General features: G+C 36.6%; 1 protein-coding gene across 9 annotated transcripts in view; it reads right to left on the bottom strand.

The window, feature by feature from the left end:
• Window positions 1-7,157: 7,157 nt before the first annotated feature.
• NRG3 (neuregulin 3) overlaps window positions 7,158-25,437 on the bottom strand; it is a 1,125,306-nt gene continuing 1,107,026 nt past the window's right edge. For 3 of the 9 annotated variants that reach the window (XM_055275507.2, XM_055275511.2, XM_055275509.2), the window contains 2 exons: window positions 21,365-21,535; window positions 7,158-15,378 (listed from right to left, as the gene is read on the bottom strand). In XM_055275507.2, the coding sequence (XP_055131482.1) occupies window positions 14,871-15,378; window positions 21,365-21,535 (679 nt within the window). In that variant the 3' untranslated portion in view covers window positions 7,158-14,870. Of the gene's footprint in view, window positions 15,379-15,621; window positions 15,694-21,364; window positions 21,539-25,437 lie in introns of all 9 variants that reach the window. The other 6 variants (XM_055275504.2, XM_055275510.2, XM_055275502.2 and 3 more) reach the window with 3 other exon arrangements.

The following is a 25,437-nucleotide window of genomic DNA, read 5'->3' on the forward strand; positions in this document are numbered from 1 at the left end:
AAAATATAATTTATTTAAACATTTGACTATTTTATTTTTTCTATTATAAATAAGCTATAGCAAATATCTTTATACATAAAACATATAATACATAAATATAAAATATGTAACTTTTTATATATAACTTCTGTTATGAAATATTTCAAATAAAAGATAAAACTCATATATACACACTGCAATTTGTTCTCTCATGTCACGTGTCTCTGATACTGGATGACTGGCACCATGACCCTTTCTCGTCTCTGTGTGTGTATCAGATCATTTTCCTGTTCCTGCCATGCACCCATGTTTCCATTAATATGTAGTCTTCACTGAGGCATCCTGTTCATTGCTATATCCTCAGCTTCTAGAACAGTGCTCAGCAATACTAGGTATGCAATTGTTTGTTAAAATAATAAATTAATTAATTGATATTTGAGTGTTTATTGTTTTCTTATTTTTAAGAGCTCTTTAGGATAGTAAACTTTTTTATGTTGTAAATATTATTCTAATTTCATCATATTCTTTATATTTTTACAGATATTTAGATTGCATTCCCATAAATCTAATTCATTTTTGGTTTTTCTATTAGCTTAATTCCTAGAAATTCCTTGCCTAATTTCTTGCACTTTTCTGGAGTTGCTGAGGAACCTCCACCTGGAGAATCTGTTAGTGTGTCTCATCTAACGTAGCTGACACCCCTGCAGCAGGTACCTCCTCCAGCATCCTATATTTCATTTAGGTCTTTTGTATTTTTATTTGTTCTTGTATGATTTCATTTCACTCTTTAGTCCATTGTATTTTATGATAATATATGGTATGAGGTAGGGATGTATATTTCCTTTTTTAAGGTCGCCAATACTCTAATAACATTTTTGAATAAAGTGAACTTAATTTGATTTAGAATGCCCTTAATTTCCATTTTTTTTAATTCATCAGTGTGTTTCTGGGCTGTTGCTTATGTTTCACTTGTCCTTATACTCGCAACACCACAATAAGTGTAATTGTTGTAGCATAAGATTATCTTTGATTATATACTAAATTGTCCCTCATTCTCTCCATATAGTTTAATTTTGCAGAATGATTTTGAGTATTTTCATCTATATATTCTCCAAAACACTCTCAGTGTGTCTTGTCTTCAAGTGTGTTTTATTTATGAATGAAATTGAAGACTCTTGGCAAGTTTATCATATGAAGATTTTCCATTAAGAGAAAATTATATTATCAAATTATCATTTACTTAAATCTTCACTAATGTTCTCTTTTTTTGGTAGTTTCACTAGTTTTATTTCAAAGGGATGTATATTTATGTTAATATTGCAAATTGGATCTTATTTGGCCTATGCTTTCTAATCATTTATCCTCTTTGGTTTACAGACTTATAACTGAAATCACTTATAATATCATTCTGTTGACTTTTGAATTTTCGTTTGGATCATTGTGACTCCACCTTTGCCACATTTATATCTATTTTCTTTTTTTATTCCTTTCTTATTGCCAGATCTTGCTCATCTATGTTAACTTAGTTAATAGTAATAATAGTAGAAAAGTGGCCTTGTTCTTTATTCTAATGGAAATGAATGCAATGTGTAACTGCTATGACTAATGTTGACCATTGACTTTGTGTTGTTAAAGTAGATACCCACCCCCTTCAATTAACTAAATGGTATTTTTCAGAAATAGAAATTGCATCATATATCTGATTTTTGCTATCTGTGGAGATAAATCATGTTACAAAATGCACTAACATCAAGATGTCTTCAAATAATTAAAATAAATCTTGGGCTGTCACAGTGATTCCTTCTTCATTATATGACTGTAATCCATTTGCAAGTATTTTATTTAGGTTGTATGCATATATATTTATGAATAACATTGGATAATAGCAATTTTCCAAAAGAAGATTCTGTCAAACATTAATATAGTGAAATACCAAATGTTCTTAGGAAGATAAAAAAGTTTGTGATCCAAGTGTTTATGGGAAATGATCTGGAAGTCTAAAGGGGGAGACTGATTGACTTCCCTCATCCTCACTCCTCTTCTTTCACACTTGCTGGCTCTGGTAGCTGCCCCCACAGTTAGATCCATGTGGTGAGGAATTAAGAATAAAATAGAGGCTGCGCGCAGTGGCTCACTCCTGTAATCCCAGCACTTTGGGAGGCTGAGGCAGGTGGATCACCTGAGGTCAGGAGTTCAAGACCAGCCTGATCAATAGGATGAAACCCCATCTCTACTAAAAATACAAAAATTAGCCAGGTGTGGTGGCATGCGCCTGTAGTCCCAGCAACTCAGGAGGCTGAGACAAGAGAATTGCTTGGACCTGGGACATGGGGGTTGCAGTAAGCCGAGAATGCACCACTGCACTCCAGCCTGGTGATGGATGGAGACTTCGTCTCAAAAAAAAATAAAAATAATAATAAAATGGGCAGGCATAGATTCCATTCTTTTAATAAGGCAGTTGAACAAATACTTGAGCTTTTCCTTGTGGAGCACTTTTCTGGAGTTGTTGAGGAATATCTACCTGGAGAAAGCTAGGAGTGCCTCTCAGCTGACATAGCTGGCACTCATGCAGAAGGTAGCTCCTTCAGCATCCTGGTAGTCACGTTGCTCCTCCAGGTAGTCTTTCTTGCCTCGGGCACTCATGGAGGTAGGGGGTTATACATCCTTACCCGAGACAAACACATAGGTCCCCACTCCTTATGTCTCGGTCTCTTCAATCTACCAAGTTTCAGTTTCAGGCAAGCTCAGTCATAATGTTTGGTCTTTCATTTTCCCCAGGATGTCTTCAAGAGAACAGATACCATAGGACCTATCAAAGGTCCTCTGAATGCCGTAGCACTTGGCGTGATGGGAGAGAAAAACACGTTTCTTCATCTGAAAAACAAAACAACATTGGGCTGGGCAGGGTGGCTCATGCCTGTAACCCAACAGTTTGGGAAGCTGAGGCAGGCAGATCACTTGAGGTCAAGAGTTTGAGAACAGCCGGGCCAACATGGTGAAACCCCGTCTCTATTAAAAATACAAAAATTAACTGGGTATGGTGGCATGCACCTGCAGCTTCGGCTACTCGGGAGGCTGAGACAGGAGAATCGCTGGAACCCGGGAGGCTGAGGTTGCAGTGAGCTGAGATTGCGCCACTGCCCACTCCAGCCTAGGTGACATGAGACTCCATCTCAAAAAAAAAAAAAAAAAAGAAAGAAAGGAAAAGTAAAAATAGGACAACATAGAGTTTTGACAATTCTCTCAAAAGTAACTAACTCCCCTTTCAAAGCTGATATTTTTATAGTGTGTAAGTGCTAATGCTGGCAGAAACAGTTTCAACAACATTCAGCATGTCTCTCTGAGGAAACTTAAAGCTTGCTCTAGGAAGTGGAGGCACAAAGTACCAACTCCATTTTTCCCAACCTTTGGGCCTAAGTCAAAATTTGGAGAGAAAGAGTATAATTTGTTAACTCCTATGTATGTATGTGTATATTTAAGTGTGTGTATATATATTAATTATATATTATATTGTATTATATTATATGTTATATATAATGTATATATAAAACATATATTATTAATCATATAATATATACTTAACATATTGATATACAGTCCCCAATATACAATGGTTCAGTTTAGGATTTCACGACTTTATAATGGTGCAAAAGCAGTATGCACTCAGTAGAAATCATAGTTTTAGTACCCATATGGCCATTAGGTTTTTTACTTTCCATACAGTATGTAATAAATTACATGAGACATTCAACACTTTATGATAAAATAGGATTTGTGTTGCACGATTTTGCCCAACCATAGGCTAATGTAAGTGTTCTGAGCACATTTAAGGCAGGCGAGGCTAGATGGTATTCAGCTGCTGAGGGGAGAGTTGTCCTTTTTGATAGCACTGTTGAAGGTATCTTCTAGAAGCACCAAAGTCTATCTCCCCAGCCCTTTCCTGCCTAAATGTTGAATTCTGAGATTTCTTTATCTTTGCCTTCCTTACTCTATTCCCTCAGAACCATGGTGCCTTAGTGCCCAAAATAATTCAGCCCTGTATTCCCATATTTGAGTTGCTGTCTAATTGTTTAAGACTCTGAGAATGCCACTGAGTATCACTTTGGCTGGTTATAAATATTTTTTGTCTTCCTTTCTATCTTCCAAATTTCCTTTAACTGAAACTTTTATTTCCCCTTTGACATTTGTTATTTAGTAGAGTTGAATTATTTTTGTTTGTCGTTTTAACATTTTTAAGTTATCTTTTATTATTTTAAAATTTTGAGACAAATATTATATAACAACAATAGAGAAGAAGAGTAGAAAATTAGACAGCTTCCTGTTTCTTAACTTCCATTCTACTGGGGCACGGTATTACGTTGACAATTTTCCTTTTTACTAATTCTGTCAAATTTCATTTCTGCTTTGTTTCTTCTTTTTTAAAAAAAATTGTTAACTTTATTCCTTATATTTTCTCTTTTTTACTGTCACCCACTGACCTTAGCCTTTTGTCTCATTTTCGAGTACATACTTTTTTATATTTTAGTACATAATTTCTAAGGTGCAACACTAGAGCATATCTCATTTTGAAAGGAGTCATGACCTCTTTATATTGAAAGTGATATGTTTGGCCTTGTTTATGCCTACGAATGGCTTCACAGTGTTCCCGCTGAGATATTTTATGATCTCTCTGCCTTGTCTGTGCAGAGATTTCTCCAGGGCTTGTGTTTAAAAATGGTTGTGGAAGAGGTCAAATGAATTTTCTTTATTTCTTCTATTGACCACATTCTTGCACACAAATTCCTTTTTTTCTGATCATAGGCTTGAGGGATCACTAGCATACATTTATAATAGTATTTCAGTGACTTGGCACCTTGAAGTGAATGAGCAGGGAAGTGGAGACACCCACTGTATTGGTTCTTAGGGGGCTGAAGCAGGTGACCTGAGGATTGCCATTTTATTGTCATTCTTCCCATGATGGAAGCAATGGGTATAGTGACTGCCATGGATACGGCTCTTCTGGCTTTCTTTCTGGCACTGCTGCCTGTCACATTTGGGACAAGAAATAGCAATATTGCTAAATTTCTGATTGCTCTATTTTGTGTGTCAGAATTTCCAATAAATCACATAATTGGGTGCATCCAGTTCATCTATTATTTCTGTGGTCTGCCCTCATTCTAGCCAATCTATGGGATTGTTGAACTAGGGTCAGAATCATCCTTGCTTAGTCCTGAGGATTCTAACCTGTCTTGAACATTTAAAGGATTACTATCAGAAATTTACAAGAAAAAAAATAACAACAATGAGAAAATATAAAGCAAGGCTACAGGGATTCTGGGTTGAAATGCAGTCCTTTACAATTTTTTTTATCTGTATAATCTTAGGCATGTTTTTTAAAGCCTCTGTACTTTAGTTTTCTTATCTTTAAATGGGGATAATGTGAATACATACTTTATGAAGTTATTATGATGACTAAGTTAATGTATGTAAAACATCTAGTGCCATGCATATTCACAGTTCTTTCAAATGGTTTTCCTGTATAATAATGTCACTTCTTCCTTATTCCAAGATTGATGGCATTTAAAAAACCTTCTTCTTCCCCTCTTCTCTCCTCTTCCTCCTCTTCCTTCTTCTTACAGTATGAATTGGGAGGTATAAATTTAGTCAGCGATGCAGTGGCTTCTCTAGGGATTTTTAAAAAGTACAGCTGTCTGTTGATCTTAAGAAAATATTATCATATTGGTGATCAAAATCCATCAAGGAAGATGCTTAAAAACAAAATTAATACTGTGGGAGAACCAAATATCTTTGTCTATCTATACATGAAAATATGCTTATGCTCAGAAAATATTAATGCATGTGTGTACATATATTATTAAATACTGACATAAGTCAAAGGTAGTAAACATTTAAAATCAGTTTAATATTATAGGATCAACGTTTAGAGAACACTTTGAAATATGAATGTGCTTATGCATTTAATGTACGCATATAATGGCTTGTATAGCCATTAAGCATATGTATAAAGATAATTTACTAGTGAAGAAAATTATCACAGACTGTACATAAATAAAGTGGGATAAAATATTTTAAATACTAGATGACTCCAATTTTGTAAGAGACACATAGTAAGTATATACCCAATAAAAAATATTGGAAGGGAATGTGCTCAGATATTAATGGTGATTATATTCTGATCATTCTAAAACGTTTCTTCTCATATATTTTTTGTGTAAACATGTAATATTTTTAATTAAAAAATAAAATTAAGCTTTATTAAAGTAATGCATTTCTGACTATTTCAAATCAATTACATTTTAACCACAATTTGTTATATTGTTAAGCAAAGAAAATACAAAAGAAACCAAAGGTTCAATGAATGTTAAAACTGTATATATTAGCCACTTCCAGAAAACAATTGAGTAATATATAAAATGAATTTCCAAAATGGTCATACTTTTTGATCCAGCTGTACCACTTCTTGCAAAGTATGACCAGGAAATTACTTAAAATAATCTTAACCATTGAGGCTCACCTATTTTTTCTAAATTTTATGTAATTTTTAGTTATAGACCTTTCCACTTCACAAAAAAGAAAATACATTCACTAACCTATACACAAGAATTATAGTTTCAGGTCTTTATAGATCTTACGAAATGTGTTTATAGATCTGCAGTTTCTTTCCAGAAAAAAACTTATGCGTGTTGTAGTAATGTCTGGTGTAGTATTAATTGTGAGGTTACTTATGGTAGTAAATAAATTGGGTGAATTTGTGTCAAATAATAATAGAATGTCTACATAAGTCATAATGTAAAAGCAAACTGGAATTATTCAGTCTTTAAATAAAATGTTTATAAAGACAATGTATTGCCATAGGACAATACGATATACAATATTTAAATTATAATACAGTGGGAAAGTAATTTTGTAAAATATGCGCATATGTGGAAAATGAGAAAAAATATACAAAAATACAAGTTACGATGATTTTAGCACGGTGAATTAATGGTTGACTTTTTTCACACTTTCAGTGACAATTTTTAAATAAGATTTAAAAAGGGTGAAAAGAAAATCATTGATTGACTTTATATATTATGGAAGTGTTTATACAATCAGGTTCCTGTCTCTTTTTGCCTGGAGAAAGGGCTCACAGTAGTGCTTATTCATTTCATCTTTTTTTTAAGCTGAAATCTGCTGGATAACCTTTTTTTTTTTTTTTTTTTGACAAAGGGATGCCCCATTTCTCAAACTTTGTTGCATGCTTTTCAGCTATTTAGGTCATTTGGACCCAAGAAAAATTGCAACTACTTGTGTCTGTGTTACACAACTTAATCTTCGAAATATATTTACATCTGCCCTTATATTTGATTCAGACCTGCTCCTATGTTTAGCTTAAAAGATGGGAGCCTTCAGTGAAAGTTGTCAGTGAGAAAATAAGGACAGGATAAAAGTTAATGATTTCTTTTTACAGATTTGTATTTTTTTTCCAACTTAAACCGACATTTTCATAAATTTTGTGTTAAATTTGAAGGTATGAAAAAGTGGACATTTAGTATATTTAAATGTTAGAGCTCAACATGCATACTTAATGCCCAGTAGACAATTCTTTAAAAAATAAAATATCTATATAGGAAGAAGAGTGTAGTTACAGGGAAGAGATATTTTTTAAAAACAGACTTCATTGTGCAACACATTTGCCTCGTATTTCCTTACAATATTTTTAGCCTTAGACTATATTTAATTTTTAATGTTTAATTTGAAGCCCTTACACACATTGTTATTCGTTTACTTTTTATTCATTGTTTAATGATTATGTGGTTTTTATTTATTGTTTTGTTCTTTTACATAAATGGACAATTTTGTCTTTCTTTTATAAAACGGAAAATATTATTGTAGGAAACAATTCTAAGAAGGTTAAAAAGTCTGTTTACAACATAAGGAAAATTTACAGGCCCCAGGGTTATGTCTGTATATGAAAAGGTAGTGGCTAAAGTCATGAACCTTATTATCATCTACATTTGAAATGTTCCTAATTTATCCCTCTACTAACGCAACTCAAATGAACAAAGCTATCTTTCTCTACGAAATCACATTAGCTTCTTATTTTAGCTGAAAGTTCCCTGTTTAGTAAAGAGGAAATGAGATAAGAGGTGAATGCAGTAAGAGTACAACCTAAGCTGACTGTCCAGTTTGGCAAAGGCTATTGAGGAGATAAAATTGGGAAATGGTGGCCAAGGATTCCCTCCATAGATAAAAGCTTACTTGACAAAGTCAAGATGCAAATCGATGATTACATTCACATCTTAATTTTTAATAAGGAGTATGATATATCTCCCCACAAACAAAATGCAGCCATAGTAGAAGTAAACGCTACAAAGTTGTTGAGGGCCGTACGTCCAGTATATTTTCCATAACCTTCATATCCTCTCAGTGCAGGAGACGCCATTTTGAAATGGTTCTTCGAAGAAAATAGAGCTACGTGTACACTCTTTTAAACAAATTTTTTATCAGAGGCATGAGATATTGTTTCCTAGAAATTGTTTTTAAAATGACAATTGGAAATATTCTGGTTACCATTTTTCATGTATTTGTGTGATTTACATTCTTTATTTAAAACATGGCATGGATTAATAAAATCTGTTAATGATTAAGAACTAGGGAACTCATTTTGATTTACTGTGTACAATTGCATGCTTAAAAAAATAAGAGAGCGCCACAGCATCCCAGCTACTCCGGAGGCTGAGGCAGGAGAATGGCGTGAACCCGGGAGGCGGAGCTTGCAGTGAGCCGAGATGGCGCCGCTGCACTCAGCCTGGGCGACAGAGCGAGACTCCGTCTTAAAAAAAAAAAAAAAAAGAGAGACAGCCGCCATAGCATTTCTCTCTAGCTCTCTTAAAATATACACAGTGGCCACTGGCAAGTGTGTAGTAGTGTTTAAGGTGAGTTGTCATGTTGTATTTGTATCAGTTTCAATAAATGTGTTGTCTATTCTCCAGACTTTTATTAATAAAGACAAGAATCAAAAGCAGGCTGTGAAGAATAAGCTTTCAACAGTAACCACTATACTTTCTTGCTGCATGCGTAGACTTTCTATGAAAAATATCTGAATCCAAGGTCATCTATGTTATCGAGTTTCAACACACCATGTGTGCTGTATGCCCTGTGTGTGTGTGATTTGTAGAGTCCTTAAATTTAAATTCATTTCAGACAGGAAAGCACCAGTCTGGTGTATAACAAGGTTGTATGAAGGGTTCATCAGACCTCTAAATACATCCAAAAAAAGTAAAAACTGCAATTTTTTTCTAAATCAATTTGGTAAACTACTACATTGACTTCTTATAATTTTTAAAAAAATTAACTTCAATTTACTGTCTTTGGGTCAAGTATTTTAACATTTCATATTGTTTTATTGAAGGCTAAGGAATTCAGACTTTGGGATCTTGACCAAGACACATTATATATGGAATAATTAGTGCTAGTCAGGATGCTATTGAAAGAGTATATAAATATTAATTTGTCAAAAACAGCAATTACAATCAAAATTAAATATGCAAGTAAACCCTGCATTGCTTTTGTCTATCCTGCTCCCAAAGATAGGATTATTTTAAACCATGATATGAAAGTATTTCCAGATAATTTATTGTATTGTTAGGAGAGTTTATATTGTTTGCCATGAAAATACTTGAGAATATCAATAAGTATCTTATACTTATGAATATCCAATGAGGGTGTGTCCACTGCCTCTGTAAGAGAAGGACATCTTCAAGGTCTCATGCCTTCTCTAGAGAGCCCCTCATTCTGTCTTTGATAATTCATCACATTTTCTTAAAAAAAAAATCTGGGGCAAATTTTGGCCTTTGTTTTCAAGTTTTGGAATTGGGTGTTTTCTTGTCCATCCCTTTTTTCTATTACCTGTCTGAGTTAAATTTACATTAACAACAACCACAAAAACAATCCTGTATTTTTCTGCATGGAAATTAAATGTGCTATTATAAATGTAAATATTATCTGTTGATAGATATACAGGTTCTAACTATTTTTAAGCCTTAGTGAGATAGACTTACAGCCATTCATTTTTTAAAGAGTTGTGCTCAAGTGAAAGAATGACAGGTGACCAAATAAAGTCTGGGTTAGAAGGACTGGATAACAATTTGGAAGAGAATTGTTAACAATTTGTTAACAATTAATAACAATTTGGAAGAGAAATCAGAGATAAATGGTCACCCACCTTATTTGACAGATGAGGTCATGAAACTAGTCTTACGTATAGACAAGGTATAAGTTTTCACAAAGACAACTTTCAATAGAAAATATTTTCTAATTCGTTTCCAACAATGAGAGATTGTTTGCTATCACACAATTAATTCTTTCATAGTAAACAGTATACATGCAATCAATACAGGTATTCATGACAAAAAATTATGAAAGTACTAGAAACCTGTTCTCTATTTTATCAAGATTACATCTGGTTACCCCTGCTATTATCTTCACTGGAGTATGCAACATTAGCCCTCAGCATCCCCTTTCCCCCCAACACACACACTCTGTCCTTATTGAAGTTTAGTGGGTACCAGAAGCAAAGGCACCTGCTTAGGCACCTCTGGGAGAAGCTATGCTTAAATTTATAAAAAAATATATTTGAGAACATTATACACTACAAGGACAACAATCATTTACACTCATTTTTGATGTTCATTTCTAAGAGATAATCTAGCAGAGATGTTATTCTAGGATCTTGTGAATTTTCTAACCCAAGATTATTCCTGCTTGCATAAAAAAGAAAAGGAACTGAAAAATGCCTGTATGATCAAAATGTTGCCAAGCTGGCTTGTCTCTAAATGCTTTGATTTCATTGGCATTCCATGAGGCAATCACTTTGATGTTTGTCAAATTAAGCAGAAGTAAAAGTACTAAGGTATTCAACTCACAAATTTAATATACATTTATGTGTGTGTGTGTGTGTGTGTGTGCGCGTGTGTATGTGTGGTTACAGTAGGAAACAGATTATAAGAGAATGTTGTGGCTCTAAAGGAGTGAATTTCATCTTTTACCCTCACTATTTCTTTAAAAGGGAAAGAAATAATAAACTAGGAAGAGATAAAGCTTATTTAAAGGCTTCATTTCCCAGGGCATATTGGGACGCATTTAAAACTGAGAACAGCCTTGAAACCTTGTGCTGGTTTTGCCTTGATGAGGACTGAATTTCTGAAGACAAAAGTACAAACACAGTATAGACATGCTATCCATTGAAAATACCGAATCTATACATTTGAATAATAATAAAAAAGTATTCTTTATATATAAAATGTCTCCCAGTTACCAAAAGATCAAATAAAAATCCCACCCCTCCTACTGCGTTCCTAGGTTGGCTATATACTTATTCGAGGAATGTTTCACAGCACTTGTTTCAGTGCAGTATTTTCTGGTTTATGGGGCTGGAATCAAAGGGACCACTATTCCCTCTGCCCCAACACACAGACTTAGGAAGTCAGTGCTCCCTATAGCACCATACTGCAGGATTGGTGTGCATGACTGTGGCATCCATCAGACATATATTCTGGTAGAGATCTGGTTACCGATAGCCTTAGCCATGGGCACCTGAGGCCTCACTCAAATTGTAGCTGTCATTCAATCCAGAAGCCAATGGGCACTCTCTTGAAGTCTGCTTGGCTCTTCTATTCTCTTTTTTAGTAAGTCTGATTTATTAATATGATCAATACAGGTTAACTTGTGAAGTCCTATATACAACACTCTTCGTCCTCCAGACAACTTTGCTGTTGCTACTTAGAAACGATGTAAATCATTGGAGGTGTGATAAATTTACAAATATTTAGTTTTTAACCCATAGCAAGGGAGATATTGGGCTAGAGTGTAAAACACAGAGGATTTAATATACATAGGAAATTTAGGAGTAAAATTTTGATGCTAATTTTCCAAAATCATTTCCACTATTTCTCATCATTATAAGATTGCTCACATATTTTGAATGGCATCCCACAGTAGTCACAGGCAAATTAGAATAACATATATTTTACAAAACAAAAAGGCATATCAGAAAATGAGTCAAAGTAAAAAAATAGCAGGTACCATCCATTCTCCAGTAAATAACGAATATGGAGCGTATTTAATTACACATTTCCAAATATATATTCGCATAGTAAAGACAAGGAAAATGAAGCAAAATCAAATGTGTTTCATTGAAATAAGCACATGAGCTTGAAGCATCAAGTACCAATGGCTCCAGGTGTTTTCCATGTTAGATTCCCTTTGAAAGTACTGATGCCATCAGCACTTGTCAGCTGGTGCCAATGATGTAAATCGTGAGCTTGAATACTTTTCAGAGGAAAGCATCACATTTCTAAAGGAGACAAAGGTCTACTTTTTAGACCACTAAAAAGTAACCATTAATATAGATTATTTATGGAGGGTGTTATCTTGACTACTAATTAAGGGAGTAATTGTATCTCTAAACTTTATATCAGACTGCCAGTGGATTTGCCAAATTATTAATGCTTTTTTAGAATACATGGGGGGTGGGATTATAAACACATAACACAGTTTTTCGTATTTTTTAAAAGGGGTTGGACCAAGACATAGGTTTCATTGACAATCTTAATGTTTTCAGTGTAAACAATATGTTAGAATAACTGCAGTGAGTCACACAGCATATAACTTCTTAATGGTAAATTCAGAACCAATCTTCCAGATAAGCAAGTATAACATTTTAGTTAAAAAAAAAAACAACAACAAAAAACAAGAGCAAGGTTGACTTCAACAAAGTTGTGAGGCCTTCCAGTTGTTTGATAATTGTGATAAATTTCAACACAATGACAAATTGGATGCTCAACTTACTGGGTTTTTATAGACCTGTTAGCTTTTAAGACCATTTTCTAAAATGTTCCCATAGATATAATATTTTTAAATGAGAACTTAGATGATCTAGACATTACAAATTTATAATAATCTTTTGAAATTCTACCAATATTACCTCCATATTCAAAACAATGGAACTATAACAGAACAAATAATAAATATCACACAACCTTTTGTTAAATGTAAAGTGCATTTTTACCAAAGTGTTTCCACATCTGAGACTTTGAATTTCTATTAAGTAGTTCTGATAAATACATAGTGCTCTTTCTTTTTTCTGGATGACAATATGTCTACTAATAACTGATGTACCCAAAGAGCAATTTGCAATGTATTTTCAACAGAAACAACTTAACCTGAAATAAGAATTGTATATATTTACTGCTTGACTCAACAACAGGTACATTCCTTTTCCATGGAATGTGTCTTCCACAAAGGTTTTCCAAAACTGCAGTAAAAGAAATCTTTTATGCTTTCAAATACGGTGCCTTTTTATTTAAAACAGTGTAAACATAACAACTCAACACCACCAGTAATTGGAAAAAGACTGGGTATGTGAACACTAATTTCCTCATATGTCCCATGAAAGTGAGGGTAAATAAACAGACAAATCTTCAGGAGAGGTTTCAGTTCACCTTAGCAGTGGTAAAAATATTGCTTTATTCCAAATGAACATACAACACAATTTACTGTTCTTTTGGGGGGTTTCTTGTGAACTGAATAGTCTGGGTATTTTTATTTCAATGATTTATTCTTCCCATACTAACCACAGAAGCCGAAGCCTTGGTCCACACGTAGTAGACTTGCTACAAAATAAATAGTAATAAGGACGATGAGAAAGCAAATGGTAACTGTCAATTTGTTAATTGTCTTGTGTTAGTAATTTAAGTAGGCATGATTCAAATAAACACACATCCTCGATGAACTCACCTTATGATACTGATATCATTAATGAGCCAATAGTTGATCCTCTCAAAAGTATTCACATCAGAAAATGGTCTAGACAGTGTCAAGAGTTTTATACGACCCCACCATGCAAGTGACCTTGATTTAAGAACTAACTGAACTTTATACTTAATGGAAAAATTTAAAGTGAACAGATCTAAGAGGGAAATACTTTTTCTGAATATTAGATTCCCTGATGTTTCAGAACAAATTTTAGCAAGCGTAATACGCGCACACATGCACACACATACGCACAATGAACACATGTGCTTACAGCATATGTGCCCGCGTGAGCAAGTCCACACACACACACGCTCGCACACACATGTGCACACAGGCACACAAAAACTGAGAAACGCTCCTTCAGAGCCTCTAAACAATCTCAAGGAAAAACATTTCTATTAGCATGATTTTAGTGACACGATAGAGTGATTTTTTTGTCTCTTTTTCTGTAATAATTTCATACCTCCAGCTGAGATCTGTGCATTCAAATCTCAGAGGAAGGTGGCACACAAGAGTAGTTAAGATTGCCCCTGGTTTCTCCTTCTATCTCCTGTCCTCCTTCCCATTGCAGAGTCTTTTGTGGCATTCTCCAAAAATCAAATAGAAAACACTACATTTCTCGACATGACATAACCTGTGATGAGGCTATTGGGTGAATAGAAATTTAGGGCTTGGGATTGGCAAGCCAAATGGCAAGGGCCACCGGCTCACTGATGCATCCACCTGCGGGATGCAGCTCTCCTCTTTTTGAAACCAGGTAACTGCCAGTGTTTTTTAATGAGACACTGGCACTGTGGGGCCAAGGGTCTGAATTACCCACATCTTCTAAGAGCCAAAGAGGATAGTGTTGGGACTAACTGAAATTGGATTCAGAATTCTACCCAAAAGCTTTAATGGTAAGCTTTATCCCTCCTGAAACATTTCTTTCCCTTAAAAAAATATTTTGTTAAAAAACACTATGATATGAGGGCGATAGACTATTTGGTTTCTTCTAAGTAGATGCTCTTAAATTAATGCATATAAATAATTTGTATTTGATTTCCTCTCTTTCCTGTTGAGCAAAGCATAGAATGCACAGATTCCTACATCTCAAGTCACTTGGTCAATGCAGAGTCTCTTTGTATTTCATTTCTTAAGACAAATTGCGCCTCTCGTTCTGATTTGGCCGTGGGACTCAGGGGGAGAAAGGCTGTGTTTTCGCTTGCACTGTCCTCGGTTTCTACGCTGGCCAGTTCGTAGTCTTCTGACCGTCTGGCATCAGTCAGAATTCGGATCTGCTCCTGGACAGTTTCTAGCAATATTTTCACTTCTTGTTGTTCTGCTATAAGACAATCGCTGACTGGAATACTCACATTGACAACGTCAGCTGAATAGGAGTTTTTGCACCATTTGATGCTTTTGACTTCAGAAATCCCTGGCATTTGCAGGCAGGTTTCCTCTAAACCCACTGAAGGGATGATGGGCACAGAACTGGCCCTTGTGGATGAATAGCCCACCAGGTCCTTTTGCTCCAAGCTATTAAAATAGGGGTTTGTCTCTCTTGAAGGCAGTTGCATATTTATTGATGTATTTCGTTGGGTTTTTAAACCACTGGATGAATACCTGAAAAAGAAACACAGTGTTACTCCTTCTGCTTTCAGCTGGGCTTTGTTAGAGCAATACTCAATCCACAAAGCACTTTTCACATGCACCATCTCACTGAATTCTCACAGCAACCCCATGAGACGGATAATAGGTTCCCAGTTAAACAGAGAAGTAAACTGAAGCTCAGATAGGTGAAGTGACTTGCCCAAGGTCACACAGAAAATAAGTGACAGACTGAGACTCAAACCCAGATCTTCTTACTTTAAGTCCAGGGGTCTTTCAACACACCACAGCTGTATAGGCAGGTGGGATATAGTCTTCCTGACCTCTATCCTAGAATACAAAGTAAATGGGGATTGAGCAGGTAAGTGTGGCCTTTCCATTGTGACAAACAGGACACCCATAATGGCATTAGTCCACTCCATCAACTCGACCACCCTCTCAGCCCTGGGTTTGTCCAGTAGACTTATTGTGGCCACCCTAGTCGAAGCCAATCAAGAAGCCCAATATTAAGCATCCAGGTACTATAATCACGAGTTTTTCTGCTTCACACTGATTTTAGGGGATCCAAATCCAGTTTCCACTGGCACTGTGCTCTAAAGGAACCATCTCACTGCCAGACTGCTGAGCCAGCAGATGGGAATGGGAGGCTAACGATTCCTCTACCTGCCTGGGGATGAATATGAAGTGGGTTGCATAGGGCTTCTACCCATCTAGCATCTTTCCTTATAACCAAGTAATCAAGAAACTAAGTAAGGTAGTTCTTCGGTCCATGGCAAGGGCTTGTCAAGAATGCCAATATGCCATTGCAAGTCATGTAAATATAGCAGAATCTTCTAAGTTCCCTTCTTGCCTGTTCAGGGCTGGTAAATTTGTCTCCTCTGTGCTGTTCCGTGACAGAAAATGGGACAGGTACATAGCAGATTTATAGAAATGGGGTTTTGGAATTTGAACAGTAGTGTTTTATTCTATTTCTTAGTTATTTGTCCCTAATTTAAACATTAAACATTCAAATTTTGACACAATTTAAACATATCAACCTTCCATACAATAAATCTCATTTCCTTGACTGCCATTATTATGTAAATGAGAATCATGTTTATACATGTAGATAATAATTGCAATGCAGTGTGTTTCACACTAAATGCAAATCCTTATTGCAAGGACATGATGGGAGCAAAACAGGTCTTTCCACCAGACAATGAAAAGAAACAGGGAAGAGATTTAAGCCTTTGTAGGCCCATCCTCTCTTACTGTGCCTAATACGGAGTTGGTAATCAATACACCTTAACTGAGTGAACACATGAATACATAAACAAATCTTCAAGGTAAACTCTCCCTTTATATCCTACTTAATGTCTATTTTCAGACTTAATAACAACAGCTAACATCTGCACAGTGCTTGTAAAAATCACTTTCACCTCCAATTAACTCATTTTATTTCTCAAAAACCTTGTAGTTTATTTATTATTATCATTTAATGGATGCGTAAAATAGACTAAGACATACTCAAATGACTTTCCCAAAATTATATCTTTACTATGTGTCACACAGAAAATTTAAACCCAAGTTGTCTTATTCTAATTGTTATTGTCAATGTTAGAGGTTACTAATCAACGACTATCCTAAGGGGAACCAGAATACCTTTTTGGGGATATGTAATCTTTATTCATACAAGCTGCACAGCTACATGTTTAGAAATTCTTGGGGAATATTATTCCATTCTCATTAGTGTTATATGAGAAATATGAGCCTAAAGTATATGAGCCTAAAGTATATGAGCTAAAAATATGAGCCTAAAAGTTCAAATCAATAAATCAGTTTCAACAAGAAGTAAGGAAACAAATTTCAGGCTTTTGTTTCGCTCTCAGCACCATCTTGTTAGCATGATTCGTATGTATGAAAATATAGAAAATCTGCCTGTCAGGTTCACCAGTGAAACAGAGACAAGAAACGTAGCCAGGATAGCATTTCACATAAATATCATCAGGGTATACCAGCAGGTAGAATCTGGTAAGTTGATATGCGATGGTGATAGGTAAAAATTCTTATACTTGGATCTAAACAGTTGGATAAAGGTGCAAATATCTTAAAGAATATAAATTCAACAAGTCAACTATGTGGCATGACTAAGACATAATCAAAGGCAATTCACGCCAAACTTCGAGCATTCTTCTCATATGCCAGAGGACTGACTAAAGGATTTAGATGAGAAAGAGGAATTGCAGTGGACTATTATGTGTCACTTCCCAAGTCCGGCTTTGAACACATGACTGGCAACAACTGAAATTTAAAATGTTACCATGACATGAAGATGAGTTGTAAACAATGAGAACTTTCCTAACTGTGATTTTGTTTTGAATTAGACATGATTTCAAGTTCCAAAATTACTATATGCTCTGGAATCTCAGACAAATGGCAGCCTCACTTTAATTTTGCCATCAATTAAAACAATCAGGTAGTAACACTAACTTGATTGCTCAGAGGGAGGGGGAATTTTTCTGAGGACTAATTGAAATAATGTCTCTGCCCTGTTCTACCAGAGACACAGTGGCAAGCCTCACTTCCCCCCAGAGATGCTGTGAGTGTCTCATCACTGGTATTCCAGCAGAAGTTTAAGTGAGAGCTAAATTTCTAGATGTGATTCTGAGTCAGAGGTTTCAAAGTTCTGTATCCCTTGAGGGCCAATGATGCTTCCACAAGTTCGGTCCATGAGCTTGTCATTTCACTTTGGGCTAGTCTTCCTCTCATCCTCAACAAAGAAATTACAAATGCATCTTGTCTGTAACTATGCGAGTTGAAGCATTATTTTAAAGAAGAAAGATTCCAACTATGAGTCACTTGGTTTGGTTCCCAGTCATTCATGAGTCAGGCTAAGGAATTTGTGTTACTCTAGGAGACCCCAAACCATCTCGGTTCCTAGGGCACATGAAAATGAATGAACAGACTATTTTGAAGGAATCTACGCTTCTCTCTGAAGCCGTAAAATTAGATATTCCATTTACAAATCATCAGCCATTAATGTGATTTTCTTCACATTCCTTGTTGATTTAGTGGTTTATTTAGTCAGAAAAGCCAGTATTCAGTCTCAGCTCTTTTACATGGGACTGTGTATGTCACATTGGGTTAGCCATTTAAACTCTGATATCCCTAATGTGCTTATCCATAATATTTCTAAAGAATAACTGAAGAGAAGTATATAAAGTTGCTAGTTAGATGTGGTAGGTATTCAGTATATTTTGAATTTTATCTACTTTTAAGGTGTGAATGTAACTTTTGTGATTCCATCTCTTTTTGTCTGGCATACGAATACATTAGCGTGATTTTCCCGACATGATACATTTCAAACTCTGTGAGCCATTACCATGGCTGTCATTGACCAGGGCTCCAGTCATGACAAAGTTTCCTCAAGAATCTCCTCTCCACCTCGCTCCTTCCCCAGGCTACAATAAGATGGATGTTAGGTTCAAGCTGGGCTGAAGTTCTTGCCAAGGAAAGAAGCCACATACGTTGGGAGCCTAACTGTCGTAGACAGCGCCCACTTGCTTGGTAAACAAGCAGCAGATCGCTGATGGCTCTTGAGAATTCATTTCCCCTTCCTCCAGGCTGGGGCCAGATTTAAAGAGGGCCTTTAGCTGTGAAATTCTATTACCAATCCCATTTCCAGTCCAGAGAGACAGTCAGTCCCCTGGGAGTGGAAAATGGTTGTTTTTAAGAACTAAGAATGAGATTGCTCCCTGAGATTCATTGTGCTGGGCATACAGTGACTTAAACGAGTCACCATTTATCAACATCTGGTGGATATCACACATGGGAAAATACCTGTGGCCAGGCAACTGGAGAGAATATTCCAACCCAATAGTGACTGAACCAAAACGAAACCACCACCATGCAGGAAATAAGTGTGAGTCTCCCAGGAGGTTAAAAAAGCAAAGCATTGCCTGAACACGTAATGAGATCTCTGAACCCCTGATGATATGTGCATGGTTCAAGCTTGAGCCTGGCATAGGCTCCAAGCACCCTTACTACTCGAACATGAGGAATGATGGTCGTAACAGTGCCCAACAGAAAAAAAAGGCCAGCATGGGCTGGGTTTTTTGTCCACTCACAAAATCTCTGAAGTTGATTTTCCCTCACTTGTTCTTGTAACATTCATCCCAGGGATTTTATGTATATGTATATAGTCATATTCATTAATAAGAGGCATCATTAGTTATTTATATGGAAAAGGCACTATGAAACATGATCAATTATAATTATGGGTTAAATGCCAGCCTGCTTTTCCACAGATAAGACCAAGAGAAATGCAAACTGCTTCTTGACTTGCATTATACATTTTGAACCCCTTGGCTGTTATGTTTACTTTGCAACTGTCACCCTAAATCTGTACCAAATGCCTTTTACAGTCCATTTGGAATTGCTTCAAAATTATAAAACCTGGCCACGGCCATTTATTTCCGATCTTCTAGTTTTCCTTAAGAAATCTGTTGCTGAGCTTTGTTAGACAGGACACTGCTCCATATATCCCATGCCCATATGAAAAGAGAAACGTGAGGCTCTGTGCTAGACCTAACCCTTGTTTTGATCTTTAGCCTGATAGAGACAGTCTGGAAAATCATCCAGGCCAAAGCAGCATAGAAACCTGGCTTGGCTCGTTCAGAGAGATAAAAACAGAGCCACACGAACCTGGTTTGAGTGAGAGAAGTGATTTCTGAAATTTCTAGAGTAAACCCTGATTGCATTGCACTTGAAATTACTGAAAAAATTATAACAATTACTGTGACAATAAATACCAGTACCATTTCCCTGCTTACTGTGTGTCTACTGCAAACTCTTTACACACATAATTTTAAAAAATCTGCCCAACAATCTTCAAGGGGTTGATATTATTTTACTCAATTATTTGTATTTTCTTTTTCTTTTTTGAGATAGGGTCTCTGTCACCCAGGTTGGAGTCCAGTAGCACCATCTGCACTCAGTATAGCCTCCACCTCTGAGGCTCAAAGGATCCTGCCACCTCAGACTCCCAAGCAGCTGGGACCACAGGCACACACTACCATGCCCAGCTAATTTTTTGTATTTTTGTTAGAGATGGGGTTTTGCCATGTTGCCCAGGCTGGTCTCAAACTCCTGAGCTCAAGTGATCTGCATGCCTCAGCCTCCCAAAGTGCTGGGACTATGGGTGTGAGCCAGTGCGCCTGGTCTATTTTTCTCAATTTATAGATAAGAGCATCTAAGACCACATCATAAAATATTATCAAAGTCACACTAGTAGTAAGGAGCAGAGATGGGATTTGAATTCCAGTCAGTTTAAGCGAGGATCGCATGTTTAGCTGGGCGGTTTATGCCAACTACCTGGATAATGGCTAACATTCATCCTGTACTCAGCTCACTATACTTTGAGGCCTCTATGGATCTGTGTCCACCAGAGGAAGGGACACCTTTTGTACTGAAAAGAGCAGCAGCAGTGGTGTCCAAAGCCCATCCTTCTACTCCTAACTTGCAGATATGAGTTCAGTAAGTTGTACTTTGACTTTACACTCTCAACATTGACCCAAATTCTACATTCAAGCTCAGGGGAAGCAGATACTGTACGTATGCCATGAGTTATTGTTTAGTGTATTGTTGACAATACTTATCAGAGAATTCGGTCCTTTTTCTAATCTGCAGATGAAGGGACACTTTAATCCTCCTTTGATTTTTTAAATCAAAGACAAATTTCCAGTTGTATTAGCAAATGGTCTAATAACATATTGCCTAGAGATCTACACTTACTTCCTTCCTAGTTACATTTCTTTCTAATCTAATGTTTCCCTGATACTTATTTCCATCACACCTATACTTTAAAGTTGGTTCACTTTTTGTAGAACAAAGATGGCAGTAAGCATATATAGCCAGTTAATGAATAAATCAATGAATAAAACCCCAAGGAACTTAAAACTTAACTTAAAGCTATGGCATTAAAGACACCCTCCCTAAATTCCACTGCTGTTTTAAGACCTACCCTTGGCAAGGTATCGTATCCTGGTCTGGGATCCTTGATTCTTCGAGTTGCTGATATGCTGGTCCCACAATTCCACCTAGCCTACTTCGGGGTGACGGAGGTGTCCTTCTGAAGGCATTCCTATGGAGCATGCCACTTCTTTGCCCTGGGCTGCAGCAAGAGGATAGACTCCTGCTGGGGTGGAATGAAAACAGACAAACAAACAAACAAACAAAAGACATCATAGTAATAACCTCACAGGTGGCTGCTCAAGCTTTGCAAATACTGAATCTGCACCCCAGATTCTCAAAGTTCTAGGCCAGGGGCCATCCATGAATGTAGTATATGTGGTAGAATGGGATCAGGAATAGCCCAACCCATTTTACCTTTGGAGACACTGAGAAAAAGGGAAGTTCCTGGATTTCTGGCTTTCTAGGTTAGAGCATGACTGATGAAAATCATTGCAACTTTCCAGCCAAGGTAAGAGGTGAACTTAAGGAATTCTCAAGCTCCTCATTCCCATCCATCCTGATTATCCAAGCCATCGTAGCTGTCTCTCTAATAGAAATAAAAATAGCCTTCTTATGAGACACTGACGAAAACTAAACACAGTAAGCTCAGAAGGGATTTATGGGGAAAAAATTCACTTATTAGCGATAAAATTAACAAATTTTAATTGGCATTTTCTCATTAACATATGTGTTAAATTCCCTGTTCACTACCTCAGATTTTAATCAATCTTGACAAACTAAATTATTTTTCTTCTGAGTTTGCTTTTAATAAACATCTGATTATATATTTTATTTGACTCATACATCCAAATGCCTAAATAACTATATGTTTATAGATGCCATCAATGAGTAAAACATGTAAGTGGGTTATATACCACAGGCCTTAACAAAGTGAGAATTCCTACATAGATTATGTACAGAAAAGAACTAGACTCTATAAAAATCCATTGCTGATGAGACTCATTACCTATTCCATATCCATTCCCATCTCCAACCCACTGAATTAACCCTACTGTAGACTGGTGAGGAGAACTTCATTCATGTGTAGACATTCCACGAGATGCTAGTTTATGTGGTCACACTGGTTCTTCAGTGCTCAAATAATAAAGGAGCTTAGAATTTTGTGCTGCATTCTCATTTAACTCTGTAAATATCAATACAACCATAGAAAGAAAGATGAAAACCTTCTCAAAATTTCAATAAATTTATCAAGGTTCTAAAGAAACCAGTCTCTCAAAGACATTTTACCCATATCACTATATTCTTTGGGGTTTTGTCACTTTTCTTCCATCAATATGACTGTTAATTCTACTTAGTCAATACAAAACAAGACTTTGCAAATATTATTTAAGGTCAGAATTTGAAAATCTGATATTTGAGTGTGAGTAGCCACTTTCTTGGTTGTGGCACGGTGACTGATCAAACTTTATATTCCTCAAGCCAACATTAACTTCCCAAATGTGTGCAAGCGGGAGATCATATCTGGCAACACTCATTGTTATACCTTCATTCTTTTTTTTTTTTTTTTTTTTTTTTTTTTTTTGAGACAGAGTCACGCAGGCTGAAGTGCAGTGGCATGATCTCAGCTCACTGCAACCTCTGCCTCCTGGGTTCAAGTGATTCTCCTGCCCCAGCCTCCCAAGTAGCTGGGACTACAGGTGCCCCCTACGATGGCAGGATAATTTTTGTATTCTTAGTAGAGACGAGGTTTCACCATGTTGGCCAGGCTGGTCTCAAACTCCTGACCTCAGGTGATCCACCCACCTAGGCCTCCCAAAGTGCTGAGATTACAGGTATGAGCCACTGTGCCTAGCCCCTATACCTTCATTCCTTATCATGATACTTCTGGTATGGTGTGTCCCCAAATGCCTAACAATAGATGTCTAGTTAGCTCACTAAGCCCACAAGTTGGAGAAGCTCTCTAACAGCTAATTTGCTTCCTTGCCTTCCTACTTTTATCTACCATCCAATGGCAATGATGGAGTCTGTGGGGCATGAAGGCTTGGATGCTAGAGTTAGCTGCAACTGGGTATAAGTCTCGGGTCTGCAGGTAACTAGTTACTAGAAGCATGATGCTGATGGAAGTACTTGTACCAGTCAGAGTCCTGGAGAGACATAGATGGCACTTTAACTTGGTTCATTGTTAGAGATTTTGCTATATACAAAAGTGTGATAAGTGTTTGAGGGGAAAAAAAAGCAATAAAGGAGACTGCTGTGCTCCAGGACTACTATGGGAAGCTGTTATTATCCCTGTGACTTAAGGGACAAGGAGAGGGAGCAGGAACTGCTGGGAACCAGAATGGAGAGAGAAAGTGAGTTGTAAGGAGGGGGCCACATTGCAGGCTCCATGGCCCCAGAAAAGGGACATAAGGAAGGCAATCAAGCAGGGAGGAAGGGGACACAAGTGCCATGACCTCACTCGCCTCCCTGCCGTCTATCTCATGCCTGTGTCTCACACTGAACCCACAGAAACCAGAGGACATGAGAGCCTGCAGCCTTCTTGGTGTACAGGGCAAGGCAGAAAACAAAAAAAGTAGAAACTAGCTGCCAGAGTCAGAAGGGAGTGATAAAAGGAAGATATCAGCATTCTACTTAAGAATTTTCCTAGGTTCGCTATGGGATGTGGAGGTTTAAAGAGTGGAAGAATGCAAAGCATGGGGGCATGGAGCCTGGCACACAGTAGGTGCTCAGCACGATGAGTTCCTCTAGCTCCCCTGCCATAGCTGGCAATTCAAAGGGTCCTCTCTGTCACTGAAAACCCTGGAATTATTTCAGTGCAAAAAACCTACATACGTGCTTTTTATAAGTGACATGGCGGGGCACAGTGGCTCACACCTGTAATCCCAGCACTTTCAGAGGCTGAAGCGGGCGGATCACCTGAGGTCAGGACTTCAAGACCAGCCTGGCCAACATGGTGAAACCCCATCTCTACTAAAAATACAAAAATTAGCCCGGCATGGTAGCATGTGCCTGTATTCCCAGCTACTTGGACGGCTGAGGCAAGAGAATCCCTTGAACTCAGGAGCCAGAGGTTGCAGTGAGCCGAGATCACACCACTGCACTCCAGCCTGGGCGACAGAGTGAGACTCTATCTCCAAAAAAATAAAATAATAAAAAAAGATAAGTGACTTATATTGCCAAAATATAATGCAATAAATATGACATGCCGTAATAGATTTATTTTCTAAACAGATGGGATTTTTTGAACATTAGAAATAATGGCTTTGAATTAATAGCTTTGTTTCATACATGAGTTATCCAAATGAGTCATATTTGCAGTGCACAAAATAAATTAATTATTCATAGTTCACTAAACTGTCATAACAACAAAGCATATCAGTATGAACTAGTGACCTGTCTTTAAAAGAGTTTTATGCCTATTGATCAATCAACTATTCAGGCCTTCTAACTCAGTGGCATGCAGGAAGTTATGGTGCAGTTTGCAGGATATATAAATCAGTGCCTGGGTTATCAATCATGAAAACGTTTAAGTCTATTGCATGTTTTACAAAACAAAAGCTATGATATATTAAACTATAATTTACAAAGTTCTAAAAGCATTTTGTAAGTCAACCCTTGCCCATCTATCAGGACACAAAGTATGTCAATAGATACTGCAATGTCATTGATCCAAACAAAAAGGAAGGTCTCTTAAAGATGTCCTTATTTAATCTGTGAGTGACTACTGGATACCATAGGAGAAGCCAAGTGTAGGAGGGAGCATAAAAGCACACGAGAACTGGGGATAGGAATATTGCAGCTCAAACATACTAAGAGCTGATGTTTTAAAACATATATCTCAATTTTAAAACATTTATGACAGAATACAGTTCATATAATACTAAAATGATATTATACTGAATTACTTGACTAGGTAGAATACTACTTTAACATGTGTCATAATCAGGAGGAGAAAATACCATTTGGGAGAAAATATCTGTCTTCTAAAAGACTGGTTATATTGGACTTATTTCCCTAATTAAGACAACTTCCATTAGGTCCAGTGAAATGAAATGCTCTTGTCACAGGAATATATTCTGTAAATGCAACATTGATATAAATCAAAACTTGCAGTAAGAATAG

The sequence above is a fragment of the Symphalangus syndactylus genome, chromosome 4 (assembly GCF_028878055.3).
Source record: "Symphalangus syndactylus isolate Jambi chromosome 4, NHGRI_mSymSyn1-v2.1_pri, whole genome shotgun sequence".
Classification (NCBI taxonomy): Eukaryota; Metazoa; Chordata; class Mammalia; order Primates; family Hylobatidae; genus Symphalangus; species Symphalangus syndactylus.